Source organism: Tachypleus tridentatus, chromosome 13 (assembly GCF_004210375.1).
Source record: "Tachypleus tridentatus isolate NWPU-2018 chromosome 13, ASM421037v1, whole genome shotgun sequence".
Taxonomy (NCBI): Eukaryota; Metazoa; Arthropoda; class Merostomata; order Xiphosura; family Limulidae; genus Tachypleus; species Tachypleus tridentatus.
The window spans coordinates 68,536,231-68,551,858 of NC_134837.1; the positions used below are offsets into that span (position 1 = coordinate 68,536,231).

At 36.1% G+C, this 15,628-nt stretch overlaps 1 protein-coding gene across 4 annotated transcripts in view; it reads right to left on the reverse strand.

Moving 5' to 3' along the window:
- The window catches only part of Polr3E (RNA polymerase III subunit E), a 60,620-nt gene that overhangs the window by 23,566 nt on the left and 21,426 nt on the right, over positions 1 to 15,628 (reverse strand). For all 4 annotated transcript variants that reach the window (XM_076477835.1, XM_076477833.1, XM_076477832.1 and 1 more), the window contains exons 4-8: positions 15,267 to 15,349; positions 12,885 to 12,992; positions 11,850 to 12,013; positions 10,897 to 11,021; positions 8,273 to 8,349 (exon numbers count right to left, since the gene is read on the reverse strand). In XM_076477835.1, coding sequence (XP_076333950.1) covers positions 8,273 to 8,349; positions 10,897 to 11,021; positions 11,850 to 12,013; positions 12,885 to 12,992; positions 15,267 to 15,342 — 550 coding nt within the window. In that variant the 5' untranslated portion in view covers positions 15,343 to 15,349. The remainder of the gene's footprint in view (positions 1 to 8,272; positions 8,350 to 10,896; positions 11,022 to 11,849; positions 12,014 to 12,884; positions 12,993 to 15,266; positions 15,350 to 15,628) is intronic.

Here is a 15,628-nt window from a genome sequence, read left to right on the forward strand (position 1 = left end):
GCAGTCATGTTATTTTACCAGAAGGACGATTGAAACAGTTTTATATGTGAAAACATAAAATATTTCATTGATTGATTGATTGACTTAGTGTTTTATGGCACAAAGCAGCTAGGCTATCTGCGCCAAACGTCCAGTAAAAAGGTAAAAATAAAGTAAATGTAGTAAAATACATAAAAGTAAATGAAGGTAAAACAAAACATCATTGAAAAACAGAAAAAGTATAAAACCAATGTTGAAACCTAGTCTACTATGTTAAGAGAGAAAGCAGAGTAAGAGAAGTTGTAAAGTACTTACTCTAGCAAAATGGTCATGATCATAACCCGCCAGGAAGACTAACAGGTAAGTTCAAGAACCACCGTCAGTCACCTGAAGTTGGCCTTTCCAGTCCTGGTTCTGGGTTATGTGTCACAGCACCCATTAATAAAATGTAAAATAATAGAAGTTTTAAAAGACACATAGCAAAATCGTAATAATGAGTAGCCAAATGTCCAGTAAAAAGGTAAAAGTCAAGTAAATGGAGTAAAATTTGTAAAAGTAAATGAAGGTAAAAACAAAACAGCAATTAAAACAGAAAATGGACTAACAGGTAAGTACAAGAACCACCGTCAGTAAAACCAATGTTGACATCCAGTCTACAAAGTTATAAAGGACTTCCTGTAGCAGAATGGTAATGATCATAACCTGCCAGGAAGACTAACATGTAAGTATAAGAATCACCGTCAGTCACCTGAAGTTGGTCTTTCCAGTCCTTGTTCCGGGTTATGAGTCAATATGGCCAGTACTAAAAGGTAAAGTAGTAAAAGTGTTAAATGACATGCAGCAAAAGTGTAATAACAACTCGCCAGGACGACTAACAAATAGTTCAAACAGCAGCGTTAGTCACCTGAAGTTGGCCTTTCCAGTCCTGGTGTCGAGTTATTTTATGTTCTGGCCATTTTCCAATGTCAAATTGAACTATAGAGAATGAAACTGTGAATAGGGAACCACAATAAAAAAGGTGTAATGAATAAATATGCAACACTTAAATGAGATTAAAAAGATTAATGGCCATCAAAAAACTAAAAACTTTATCAAGGTGGACAGTGTCACTATCACCAATAACACTGTACAATGTTACAGATAAACCTTGGGGAAAAACATGTTTAAAACAGTGCCGCCATTGAGAGTTGTAACGATGGCAAGAAAGTAAAATGTGGCTGATAGTGATTTGAGTGTTACACAAACGACACATTGGTGCATCAGTTCCAGATAAAAGAAAACGATGAGTTAAAAACTTGTACCCAATGCGTAGTATAGTTAAAACAACTTCCTCCTTCCGAACTTTATGGAAGCTAAAGCCCAATATAGGGTTTTATTTGAAAAAGCTTGTTGTCGCGTTGCTCACTCCAAGTGGACTGCCAGCTGGCACGGAGCCGAGCCTTGAATACAAGACCATAGTCCATGTACAGAATAGGCACAGTGGTGATAGTGCCAGAGCAGATAGATTTAGCTGCCGTGTCTGCAAGCTCGTTCCTGCGAATACCAAAATGGCCTGGTATCCAGAAAAACTGGATAGAAGTAGCAGTTAATGAGAAATGGGCCAGTCAGTTTTGAATATCAGTGAGAACAGGGTGTGAGCCAACGTGTGTGTAGCGATTCCAGGGCCAGTATAGAACTAAGCAAGTCAGTATAAATAGTGCAGTTGGAGCACTGCTCAGCTGCAATATGATCCAGGGCAAGAGATATGGCATACAGTTCAGCAGTGAACACAGCAGCTGTAGAGGGGATTCTGCACGCAACTACCAAACAGCAGCAAACCATAGCAGAGCCCACTGAATAACCTGATTTGGAACCATCTGTATAAATGGGAACGGAATGATTGTTTGAAAGATGTTTATTAAATAAAAGATGGTACTTCCAATCTGGAGTATCTGCCTTTTTCAGATGACTGAAAGAAAGGTCACACTTGGGGGCAGTAATAAGCCATGGTGGGATGGGCTGACCTGTGGAATCTGCAATGTTATCCAAGGACAGACCCAATTCATCCAATTGTGCCCGGATGCGAAGGCCAAACAGAGCAATGGCAGATCATCTGTTCTGAAAAAGTACGGCCCACCGAGGAAGGAAAACACATCCCCAGGTGGGATGCTTTGTTAAGGAACAAAGTTTCAAAGAATATTGTAAAGATAGTTGCAAACGGCGAAGGTGCAGAGAAGGTTCATGAGATTCAACGTATAAGCTTTGAACTGGAGAGGTACAGAAAGCCCCAGTGCAGAGTCGAAGTCCTTGGTAATGAATGGGGTCCAGCATCTTTAAGGCCAAGGGTCTGGCAGAGCCATAGACCATTGATCCACAGTCAAGTTTTGATTGAATAAGAGCACAATATACCTTTAACATGGAACATCGATCTGCTACCCAACTGGTAGAAGAGAGGACATGGAGGATGTTCAGTGCTCTTGTGCATTTGACCCGAAGCTGCTTTAAGTGTGGTATAAAGGTCAGCTTATGGTCAAAGATAAGCCCAAAGAACTTGGTCTCAGGGACCACTGGCAGCGAAACTTCACCGATATGAAGTTCAGGATCAGGGTGAATACCCCGTTGGTGACAAAAGTGCATGCATACGGTTTTAGAGAGAGAGAAATTAAAGCCGTTCGTCATAGTCTACTTCAGTACACGATTGAGGGCAGTTTGTAGTTGCCGCTCAAAATATCTCATGTTTGACGACTGACATGAGATGTGAAAGCCGTCGACATACAGCCCATTCGCAATAGTGAGAGGGAGTTGTTCAGTGATGGTATTTATCTTCATATTGAAGAGTGTGACACTCAAAACACAGCCTTGAGGGACTCCAAGTTCCTGTACAAAAGAACGGGAAAGTGTCGAACCCACACAAACTTGGAATCTCCTGTCCATCAAAAAATTTTTAATAAACATAGGTAAATGGCCACGTAACCCATATGTATGGAGGTCTTGCAAAACACCATACTTCCATGTTGTGTCATAAGCCTTCTCAATGTCAAAGAATATTGATACAAGATGTTGGCATTTGAGAAAGGCTTCTCTGATTGATGTTTCAAAACAAATTAGGTGGTCTGTAGTGGAGTGCTGTTGTCAGAACCCAGACTGGGTGGGCGAGAGGAGGTTGTTTGATTCGAGGAACCAAAGAAGACGAGCATTAACCATCCTTTCTAAGGTCTTACAGAGACAATTGGACGGTAGTTTGAAGGAATCTTGGGATCTTTCCCTAGCTTAGAGAAAGGTAAAATAATAGCCTGGCACCAGGCATCAGGAAAAACATTCTCCTGCCAGATCCAGTTATAGACAATCAGAAGGACATCAAGAGAAGCAGGAGATAGATGGTGCAGCATGTCATAATGAACATCATCAGGTCCAACAGATGTACTGGCAGACCGATGAAGGGCCATTTTCAGTTCCACCAGTGTAAAGGGACAATTATAGTCAAAGAAACAGTCAGTTCGAAAGGAAAGAGGTGAACGCTCTGCCCGAGTCTTGATGGCCAAGAAGGTGGAGGAACAAGCAGAAGTGCTAGATACCCGCCAAAAGCTTTCACCTAGAGTATCAGCAATGCTCCGAACATCAGCCACCTCCTGACCATCAGAGAGTAAGATCAAGAGGGGGACAGAATTGTAGTACCCATTAACCTTTCGAATCCTGTCCCATATGATCTTGGAACTGGTGGTAGAAGATATGCTAGTTGTGAACTTAATCCAACATTCCTTCTGGCTTTGATGTCTTACCCACCTAGCATGTGCACGGGCCCGTTGGAAAGCGACGCAGTTTGAAAGTGTGGGATATCTACAAAAAGTATCCCAGGCCCAATTTTGAGCCTTCTGTGCTAAGTGGCAAGCAGAATTCCACCATGGATGAGGATATCGTGGAAAACGTGTCGAGGTTTTAGGAATACACTGAGCAGCTGCTTGTATAATACAGCCAGTTACCGCTGCCACGCAGTCGTCTATTGATGGCTGATTTATGATGGCAGGATCAAGTTCTGCGAGAGCAGTGAAAGTAGACCAGTCTGCCTGATCCAGCTTCCACTGGGGCACGCGGGTAGGGTGGCATCGACCACGGCCAGTCTCTCTTAAAAGGATAGGAAAATAGTCACTGCCTAGTGGATTACTGTCAACCCTCCATGAAAAATGGGAGAATAATGAAGGGGAGCAAACCGAGAGATCAATAGCGGTAAAGGACTGACTAGGTGCATGAAAATAAGTGGAAGAACCAGTACTGAAAAGAGAAAGATTGTGATCAGAGAGCATACACTCTACGGAGCGACCCCTCCCATCAATAACAGCACTTCCCCAGAGGGGATGATGTCCATTAAAGTCCCCCAGGATTAGAAAAGGAGATGGCAACTGTTCAACGAGAGCATCAAGGTCTGATTGATCATATGTCTCTCCAGGGGACAGCTAGAGAGAACAAACAGTGATGGTATGACCCAAGGAAACACGGATGGCTACTGCCTCCAAGGGTGTGTTGAGTGACAAAAACAGGGTGGGCACATGTTGATCAACCAATAGTGCCACCCCTCCATGTACTCGTCCATCACACAGCCTGTGATTTCTGTACAGAGAAAACTGCCGAATGGTGACTGTATCAGCAGGTTTGAGAAATGTTTATTGTAAGGAAAGACAAACAGGATGGTAGGAAGCAATCAGTGTTTTGATATCATCCAGATTAGAACATAAACCTCGACAGTTCCATTGTATCAAGGTGGCCATTTTTAATGACGGGTAGGTGAAGTGGCTGGAGAACCCTTCTGTTTACAACCACGTCTTTTTTCCTTACTGTCCTTAGTCGGAAGAGGTCTATCAACCTCCATGGATCCTGCCCTGAGTCGAGTGGGCAGGTCTTTGTTATTGGAAGGGGATTCCAGTGACTGAGAACGTGAATGTATGATTGTTTTGCCTCTTGGGGTGGGAGAAAAAGATGTATGAGAAGAAATGCCTGTATTTGAAACTGAAGGGCGTGGATCTTGAGGTTTGTTGGAAGGTATGGGAGGAACAGAGATGGGTGTGGAAGTCGATTCATCAACCTTTTTAACCATGGAGGTCAAAAGGCTTTTCATTTGTTTTGAAAATGATTCTCTTGGAGGCACAGAGAGATCTGTCTGCACTCCCACTGTAGTTGTGGAATGAAGTGCAGCAGCATATGTCCGAGATGGAGTGGTGGGCAGCAATTTCAGAGCCTCAGGATAACTAATGTTATGTATCGTTTTCAAATGTTGCACCTCTTTTTCCTCCAACCATTTTGGGCAAGAATGAAAGTAGGAGGGTAAAACCATTGCAGTTGATGCAATGTGGGTCCATGTCACATTCATAAGCAACGTGGTCCTTGCACCACAACGAGCACATGTCAGAAAACCACAACATGATGTCTTTGAGTGGCCGAATCTCTGACATTGGAAACCTCAGAGAGGGTTTGGGATGTATGGCTGTACCCTGCAAATGAGATAACCTGCCTTGATGGTGGCAGGTGCACGTGATGAAGTAAATGTCAAAACGAGGGTATTTGTTGGCAGTGTAACTCCATTTTACGGAGTGGAGATGCGTCTCACTGCAGAAACTCCTTGAGTGGAGAGACCAGCGAGAATCTCTGACTCATTATGAATTCAAAGTAGCATGAGGTGTAACCTCAATAGGTATATCCCCGATTGCCTTTGAATTCAAGAGAAGTTCACTGTGTTGGGATGTGGATGTTTCAACCAATATGTCTCCAGATCAAAGGTTCTTTACTGACTTTGGAGAACCAGCAAGTCCCTCTAGTCCCTTCTGAATAAAAAAGGGGGACAATTGCCCTAAAGGTTTTTCTGAAAGAGAATGTAATATAAGAAAATGAGGTATGTGTGTTACAGATGTTGAAGATTGCTGTTCAGAGTCTTCAAGATGTGGTCGCTTACCCATTGACTGTTTTTTCATTAATTTATTTAAATTTTCTGAAGGAGGATCCATAGGAAAAAAGAAAAATTTTGGTACCCACTGACCCCACCCACCATGAAGCCCTACGAGGGGACGCACTACAAAGTCATGCAAGGACAATGCAGCAACGCCAGGGTTTCGTGAGCACTATACCCAAACACCAGCATCAAGCACAATGTCCACAACACCCATTGAGAACTTCCAACACTGGTACTTGGTTGACTCTAGCCCAAGTGGACCAGCCGATTGACCCAAGGGGGGCCACTCAAAAGGCCACCCATCTACAGGAATTCAAGGCCAAAGTGGTGTGTTAGGGTTGGACCCCTCAACCACCAGGATCCTCTCCTCCCCTTCACGGGTCGCCACGCACGGCAAACACTTGGGTGGATGTTTAGATCCCAGAGAAGGTAACCAGACAGAACAGAACCTTCCCTGGGAGGTCCCCTCACCACGTACAGGAATCCACACAGAGGGGTAAAATATTTCACATTAAGATTTTATACCTAAATATAAATTATAATCATTGTCAGTGAATTATAATCCCAGAAAAGGTTAGCAAACTAAATAAATATTCATATATCAAATAGCTTGGTTTGGACCAGCATGTATCCAGAAATTACTGTCAAATAACAATTTAAAGATTTTGGACAAATGTACTTTAAAATCAGTATAAAAGGGTTGTTTATGATAATATACTAGAGTACATTACAAAATGTAAAATGGTCAGTAATTCAGACTGAGGTAATAAAAGAATGGCCATGTCAACAGAGAATGCATTAGTGAAGTAAGTCTATGATGAGAAATAACTTAAGATAGTAATTACTGAGATTAGGAATGGTCAATCAGTTAAATGCACTATGATGGTAGATAATATAAACAATATATTATATACATTATGATGGTAGATAACTAAAACAATATATAATATACACTATGTTGTGGGACATGAATTTGAAACCACCATACAATCATAATGGTATACATACTATGACTTTAAAAGTGTTTAATTCATTTTTATGAAATTTATTACGTTTTTTTTTAGTAAACATGAAAACTCTTTTGTAGAAATTTTTATTTAAGTATTTTTAATAAAGAGGGAATAATGTGTGTCGCGTGAGTTTGTCATGTTTCTATTGGTGGTGAAGTGATACATAATGGTTTACATGAGACATATATTCGAATTTTTCTATTCAAATGGGGGTTAAGGTGGAAAGAAAAAGCATTTTGGATGCATACTGAAAAGTTTGTATATAGAGAACAGCACCAGACAAGAATAGTTAATATAGTAAGCAGGTGGAAGTACTGTATTGGAAACAGACAATTCTCTGTATGGACAACAATATACTATAATACACCATGTGACAGGTTAAAATTTTGGCTTTCTATTGATTATAAATAGTATAGTATTAAAATGTCAGAAAGAACTACTGGCAATTTGTGAATGTGAGGATGTGACAGGTAGTTGTGGGAAGAGGGGTCACATTTTCTAGTTTTTAGCTGAGTAACCAAATAAAATTGAAAGCTGTAAAAATTATGCTTTGCCTGAATAATAACTATATCATAAAGCATAATTTACATTAAATTCCATACTTCTTGCAGGAGTGGTAAAGGAAGTAGAGAAGGGAGGAGTCCTAGAGGGCAAATGTCATGATTCTCATAGTAGGGTGAGGTTAAGGATTTTTAAAAATAATTCATTATAAAATTACTGAAAACATATCAAAAGTTGATAAAGTATTTACTTAGTAATGTGAAGTATATTTGTGTACACTAGTAATAAAGCAGCTTAATTAAATTGTGAATGTAACTCTATAAAACGATTGTGGCATGCATACTCAGACCTATCCATAGCAAGAGGGTTAAATATAGCATGATGGAAGAAATCTTGTATAACATATTACAAATACTATAACCAAAGGATGGCTAATACATCAATCTGTTAAATATACTATGACTGTCAGTATCTTGGTTTGTTTTGAATTTCGCAGAAAGCTACACAAGGGCTCTCTGCACTAGCCGTCCCTAATTTAGCAGTGTAATACCAGAGGGAAGGCAACTAGTCATCAACACCCACCTCTAATTCTTGGGCTACTTTTTTACCAACGAATAGTGGGATTGACTGTAACATTATAATGCTCCCATGGCTGAAAAAGCAAGCATGTTTGGTGTGATGGAGATTCGAACCCGTGATCCTCAAATTATGAGTCAAATGCCTTAACCACCGGGCCAAGCCAGGCCTTTGTCACTATCTAATACAATTTATTACAAGTAACAATAATGATAAATCACACGAATGATTATTCACAATTTAACAGAATTTCAAAATTCTTCCTTAATTTTCAATAATATTGCCTCACCGGATACTGCAAGGTGTTTAACCTGGTCAGGAAGTGGCGACTTCCTCAACATGGCACGAGAGCCCTGAGATATGGTGCTGTTGAAAGGAAATGTTTACAAAAATTAACAAATCTCAGAACTGATTTTTAATCTGCTTTACAACCAAAATGATTTAATTACACTATATAAAATATATGAAACTGATCACTGTTTACTACCTTAGGCCTTCCGTTCCAGTAGTCTCAATAAATGATTTACTATTTTAGTTACTTAAGGGTTCTCAATTCAGAAATGTCTAATAAACTGTATCATTCAGACAACCTGTAACCTTCTATTGCAAATTGCAAGTTATTTTTATTTAAAATCTAGACTTTTTTATAAACATTATTGAGAAAACAAAATACTAAAACAAATTTCTGTCAACAAAATTCAAAGTAAAATATACCTATTATGTTTCATTTTTGAGTACATGTTACCAGATGTACTTCCCAACATAGGATGATGATGATCCAATTTTATCCCTGACCAAGTTAAATGCAGTCATAAAATGATTATGTTAGTAAAGATGTGATAAAAATACAACATAAAGATCAATGTATTATACAGCACAGCAGTCTGGTTGGCAAAGAAATACTAAATACACAAACACCAACATTAACTTATAAAGTTTTGATTTAAGTAAAGCTAGAATTATCTAGAACAGTATTAAAATGGAATATATCAATTTTTATAGTTTTATATTTTCTCAATTGATCAAAGCAAATAAAGACAAGACTTACTCCTGAACAACAAAGAATATATTATTAAAACTGACACTGAGTCAGAATCCATGAACAACTTTACATGAGAAAAGGAAAGAAACATCTCTGTGTTTGTTGTAATAACACAACCATGCTTAAGAACAATATCAAGCTTTAAATTATATTAATTACTCAAACTCTTTCACAGCCATAGCTCTGAAACGTATGCTATTTAGAAGACGTAAGGAGGCATAGATATACAACATTAATTATTTTACTTAATATGTGAGAAAGTAATCACACAGTTACTTATAAAATAATGTCATGTTGATATTATAAATAACCATCTTAGGTAACTAGTTACACAACACAAATTTATTTCAACATGCATATAGAAATAAACCTAGGACTAAAAATTGTTGTTTGTCAATAAATCTAGTAGTGAAATAATTAATTAATTAGGCTTCTGTGTGTACAGAAAATATTAAAACCAGAATATTGAAATCTTTGCAAAAGCTTGATAAGACTGTTTGGTTGTGTTTCCATCTACAATTTATTATTACTTATGTAGTCTACACCTTTTCCTAAGGGTATTCAAGTTGCCTTGTTTTGAATACATCTTTAAAGTAAACAACTGCAAGTATCTCAGGCTATCAATAACTTTGGTTGGGGAGCTGGAATTTTTGAAACACATATTAATATAAAAATTAATTTCATATTTTAAACTTCTCATTCTTCTGCACTTTAATTCTTCTCTCTCTGTTTCCTTTATGACAAGTTTTCAATTTTCTCCCAACTATTTCTTTAGGATTTCAACAGTTTTTAATTCTACCTTTACTATTTCTTATAATTCACCACTTTCAGTTTACTGTTAAGTACAAAGCCATACCATAGAGTAACTGTTCTATGATCCCCTCCCTCAGGTATCGAAACTCCATGTTTTGGTGTTGTAGTTCTTGGGATTGTTACTCACAAGTTTTTAATTGTCCCCCTAACATTTGTTCAACTCAAAGAAGTACCTCCTACTTTATCACATCTTAACCTTTTGTATTTATAATGTAATATATTTTTAAGTATTGCACTATCAAGCTAGTTCAATTTTGAAAAGTGACTTATTCATATCTCTTCCACTTTCTACCCTCAGTAATGATCATGCTATGTGTATAATAGATCACTGGTTCTTTAAGCTTATTTCTAAACAAATAATGAAGGCAACAGTTATATTACTTCAGTGCTTTAGTCTGTCACTTTACAATTCACTCATGACAAACACTTAAATGTAGAGCTTTTATAAAAGGGTTTAGTAACACCATAAACTGAAATATGATTTTAATAAGTCAATTATCTGCATAATGTTTATATTCCTGTAGCATTGTCTTCAGGCTGCTTCAACGTACCAAAACTATATATGTAAAAGTAAAACACAGTGACAGGAATTTAACTAAAATCTTTCAACTTGTCCCATTTCTCAAACCTAGACTCATTAAGACATTTGTGAGGTTGGTTTGACCTGAGGAGAATATGAGATGCAAAAATGGCTAGGGCTCACAGAAAATGAATTGTTGTTCTAATACATAGTTAAGTTGTATGCACACAAAAACTTAAGAATACTAGAATGTCTGAAACATCTTAAACATTATAATAGATTTGAAAATAGAAAATTTTCTGAACATCAAAAGCATCCAGGTTGTTAAAATCTATCATCATATTACATCACAGCTTGTAATATATTATTTGCAGGAGTTATATTTCTCATTCAATCTCACAATACAACACTTAAACCTAAAACAGTATGTGGAAATAACGTCAACTCAATAATCACAGTAAAAATTAATAATTTTTCCTAAGGGATTATAAAAGAAGTTGGAATGTTAGTGATTAAAACCATTTTGTTTAGCACTAACCTTTTCTCCTTCGCAAAAGGAAGGAGAATCTTAAGATATTCATCAGGAGTTCCTGGCAGACTTGATATGTCTTGGTCCATCTGAGGACACTGCAGCATCATGGCTTCAATATCTGACAGGTTACTCTGTAAAGTGTATACACTATCAGTGAAAAGGCTGGTTTATAGAAACAATACACTTTACTTTCAATGTTGTACAATGTTATTTAAACTTAACACACTGTAATGTTGACCACCTTCTTAATCAAAAACAAGACATAAAGAAGACCCTTCAGGAAAAGTAAGCCAACTCTATACAATATCATAATTAAATTAAATCCCATTTAATACTCAAACTAAAATAGCATACCAAAATAAAGTAAAAAATAAATAATGAAACTGATGAATATAAAACACATTAAAAGTAGTTACATAAAACATAACTCTTTAGAACAACAAAAAACTGTTCATACGCACACATTCCTGCATTATTTCATGTTACTGGAATAAAATCAAGTTTTATTTTTAAAAAGGATTGTACAACTTTGTTTTCAAATTTTAGGCCAATAACATAAAATGAAAAATCTGAGATAAAAGGAGATTATTTTATTGTTATTTTTTATATAAAAATTGTTTCACAATGAACTTTGATATGACTTTCAAGCTAAAGTCATACAAATACTAAATAAAGCATTTTAATCCATAAATATAGTTTCATGCAACATGGATCTTAGAATGACTTGGTAACCTAATAGACTGGGGTCTCTTGAATCAATGGACTCAACCCTCAGATGCTAAAATTTCAGGCTAAAACTTACTTAAAACCAGAGCATCAGAACAATTAAACCCTTACCTAATAATGACTCTGCTTCATTGTCAGTCATTCAAAGCAAATTTGTTTTTTACTTGTAATATTTAAGTGTGAATTAAATCATAGAATCTTTATTTCAATTCCAATTTTAAAATATTACCTACCCCCAAGTTATGGAAATTAACATTGGTCCAGGGTTCACTGGCCATCTGTTGTTGATGATAACTGTATGATCTTTCTCTTGCTTGTTTGATCTTCTCTGTTTCAATCCCAGCGAACCGAACTGTTACTGCTTTTGCTTCTTCTTCTTCATCTTGAGACCCTTCATCTGAAGTGATCAATAAAACATTTTACAGAAAACAATACATCTTCCTTGTGACTTTAGAAGGGTTTCAATTAAACCACTTCTTGAAGAAAAGGGCCATGCAAGATAAAACCTCATTACCTAACAGAGACAACACAATCACATTACAATGGGTCTGATAACTCAACTTTTGACATACTTATTACTTTCATAGTAACTGCTTTTTGTTCTTTATTTACAATTTATTCAAGCAGTAAGTTGTAATCAGGAACTGAAGGTACTAGTTTTCTAGCACTGCCAAACTCTCATTCAATAGTACTGGTTATTTCCCAATCTCATCAAATTTCAAGCTTGTTTTCTGACATTGTTAGCTCTCATTATATGCTATTGGCCTTTTTCAAATCTCATGATTACTTCCTTTTGAACATACTGTAGGGGAACAAGATCTACCAAACTAGACAATACGAGTGGAAGATAACTAAAACTTCAACACATCTGCTTATAGATTCAAGTTAAAAACTGTTGAATATGCACTCTTTAAACATACTGATGTAATATTATGAATAGAATTTTGTTATATGTTAAAATATCATATTTCATTATTTGAAACAGAATTTCTTGATACATTAAAGTACTGAATTTTCTGAATTTAAAACAACTTTTCATATGTTAAAGTTCACTTTCACACTATATAAAACAGAACTCAATATATATATGCCAAATTCTTACTATTTTGAACAGAACTTTTAATACATTAAAGTATCACATTGCCACCATGTGTCTATGTAGGTAACAATATAACTGGACAATCATTTAACACAAACAGCAGCTACAATCAACTTTAATGTTTCAGAGAAAATAACATGTAACAAACAACCATACTTGTCCTTCTTACCTCCTGGATGATTGCTATCAACTCTGGCTTTAGCATCAGAATGGTCAAGGTAGGGAAATGCAGGTCGTAGCTGGACTATAGCATGCAGGGGAGTTAAGTGCAGTTCTCCTACATGTATGTACATATATACATCTGTTATTATAAAATAACTAAATAAAAAAATAAAGGATAACTACATGAAAAAATTAAATTGAATGTTTATTTGTATGATTATTAATTGTACCCCAGAAATTTACTTCAAATAGAACAACTGTTTTAACAAAGGTGGGGGAATAAGCTGCTTAGGAAAATAACGTACATGAATTCCAAGTTAGAAAAATAAAACTTGAACCATTCCTGAGAAAATCCTCTTGTTTGCCAATCCACTTTGATTTTGTAAAACATAAAGATATTTCCAAACAAACAAAAGGAAACAGATCTTAATTTTAAAACATGAAGACTGAACTAGCCTTCTTCATTAAAAGAACGTATATCAGTCAGCCCATGAGTGCTAGCTCACATGAAAACTCAATGCTTCATACAAGTGCTAAACTACAACACTTACAATATCTTCCCTGTGATGAAATTTTTTTATGATTGTTAAGTAACTTTAAAAATCCAGGATACTGATTAAAGGTTCCTTAAGAATATTTGTAATGAGATAATATACAGAATAATAAGCTTAAATGTTTGGAAAAATTTATGTAATTTGCACATTTTTCCACAGTCCTCCAAATATGTCTATCTTGGACTCAAAATTGGAAATGTGCAAAAACAGCAATTCAGGTCTATCTTTTGTCTTGAATAAGCCACTGTCCAAGAGTCCTTTAACTTAATACCAGAACTCATCAGTTGGACTGGATGGTGAAACAGAAAGGATTTTCTCAAACACTGTTTATAAATTCAGTATAATACATTACAAAAGTCACAATTTTAATTCCATAAGCTAGTTGAATATTAAAAATAAATAGGCCTAAAAATCATGTACATTATTTTTTCCACATTGCTTCCAATTTGTACATTTTGAAGTCAGAAACCACAGGTATGTAAAATATAGTACTTCTGATCTATTTTTCATCTCACACAAGTTAAATAAAAAAAAAAGTAATGGAGTGAACAAACAGGAGAAATGGGCATCAATGCCTTGTTTAGTGTAATATTTGGTAGCTACAATGTGAATGAAAAACGTGTCAAAAGACAAGCAAAATTCATGACAGAATTTAGGTTTAACATCTTTTAGACCTTAACAGGACTTTTAGGGCCTGAAACACAACCCAGGATGTTCAGAAACTTTTGTTTCTCTTAACTCCATATGAGGGAAATTGTGAAGGCCATACAAATTTGAATGAGAAATAGTTTCTCAGCTTAATAAGTTGAGTAAAACATATTGTTTGAGTTGTGTGAAGAGGTAGCAGATGCTGTCTTAAGCTCAGAAGCTGTGCTAGGAATAAGCTGTACATGTCTCTTGCAGTGTTGTCCTTTTGCATCTGAGTTACTATTGTAGACTGGTCTTTCAAGACACCTCACACCGTTCTAGGCAGCCCAGTTCATTTCTATTTATTATGAAGACTCCCCCTACATTATCTATATAAGTGATAAATAGATAACTTTGCCAGGGAATGTCAATACTACACTGTGGTGGAGTCTGAACCATATGAATTTCACAAGTTTTTAGGGTGTAATTATAGATACACTGATTGCAAGTCAAAACATGTAACTACTTTTCTACACAGTTAGGCTTCACTTGGAACACTGCATACAGTTTTGGTCTCCTTATCTAAGAAAGAATACTGACTTGTTGGAAAGGATTCAGAGAAGGACGACTAAAATGAACCCAGGAATAGGAGAAAAAAAATCTAACTTAATTTTTTCTGAAGAAAAGAAGGGTAAGAACTGTACTTATTGAAGTTTATATAAAGATTTGGATGGGATCAATACAATCACTGATTTCTTTGTGCTATATTATGAAAATAATAGGACAAAAGCTGAGGATTTGGAAAACATAAACAAGGTCCCAGTTAAGGCAATTTCATTTTCCTAAAAGGTGACTGACTTAGAGAATGAGATACTATTGGAAATTATGGGCAAATAATAACATGGAGGGATTTTTAATCCAGTTTTCAACTGCTGAGAGGATCAAAACACTAAGACAGGTAATTGTGCCCATATTAAAGGGTGGTTAAGTATTATAAAAGTAACCTTGACATATCAAATGGTCCTTTGTTGTCTTTACATTATGTAATTTTTTGACTTCATAAATTAGAAAAGTTGCCAAAAACACAAGCATTTGAATAGGTTGCTTAAATTCTTTCAGTAGCTATAAGCATTGAGTAAGAATTATATGAATTATTTGCTAGAACTTAGTGTGTAAGAATGAAAAACAGGAATTCAACATTTTCTAACCTTGTCGAAGCAGGCCTACAGCATATGGTGATGTTGAGGTTACAACTTTGCTGGAACTCAGGATCTGTTTGTCCATGAGAGAACTATTGCATAAAAAATTATTTAATATCATTGTGTAATCAACTGCTGAATGCCTACTATTTTTACACAATCATGTCTGTGGTAGAACTGTTACCGAAACATTACCTAGTATCTCATTACACAGTCCATTACTGATTGAAAGAATGCCTAATATTTTTAAACAATCACAGGTATAGTAGAACTGTTATAAAGACATTAACTAATATCAACCATTACACAGTCAATTTTTCATACAAGTGTTACTATATGTGAAAGAAACTTGATACAATCAATTCTGATCA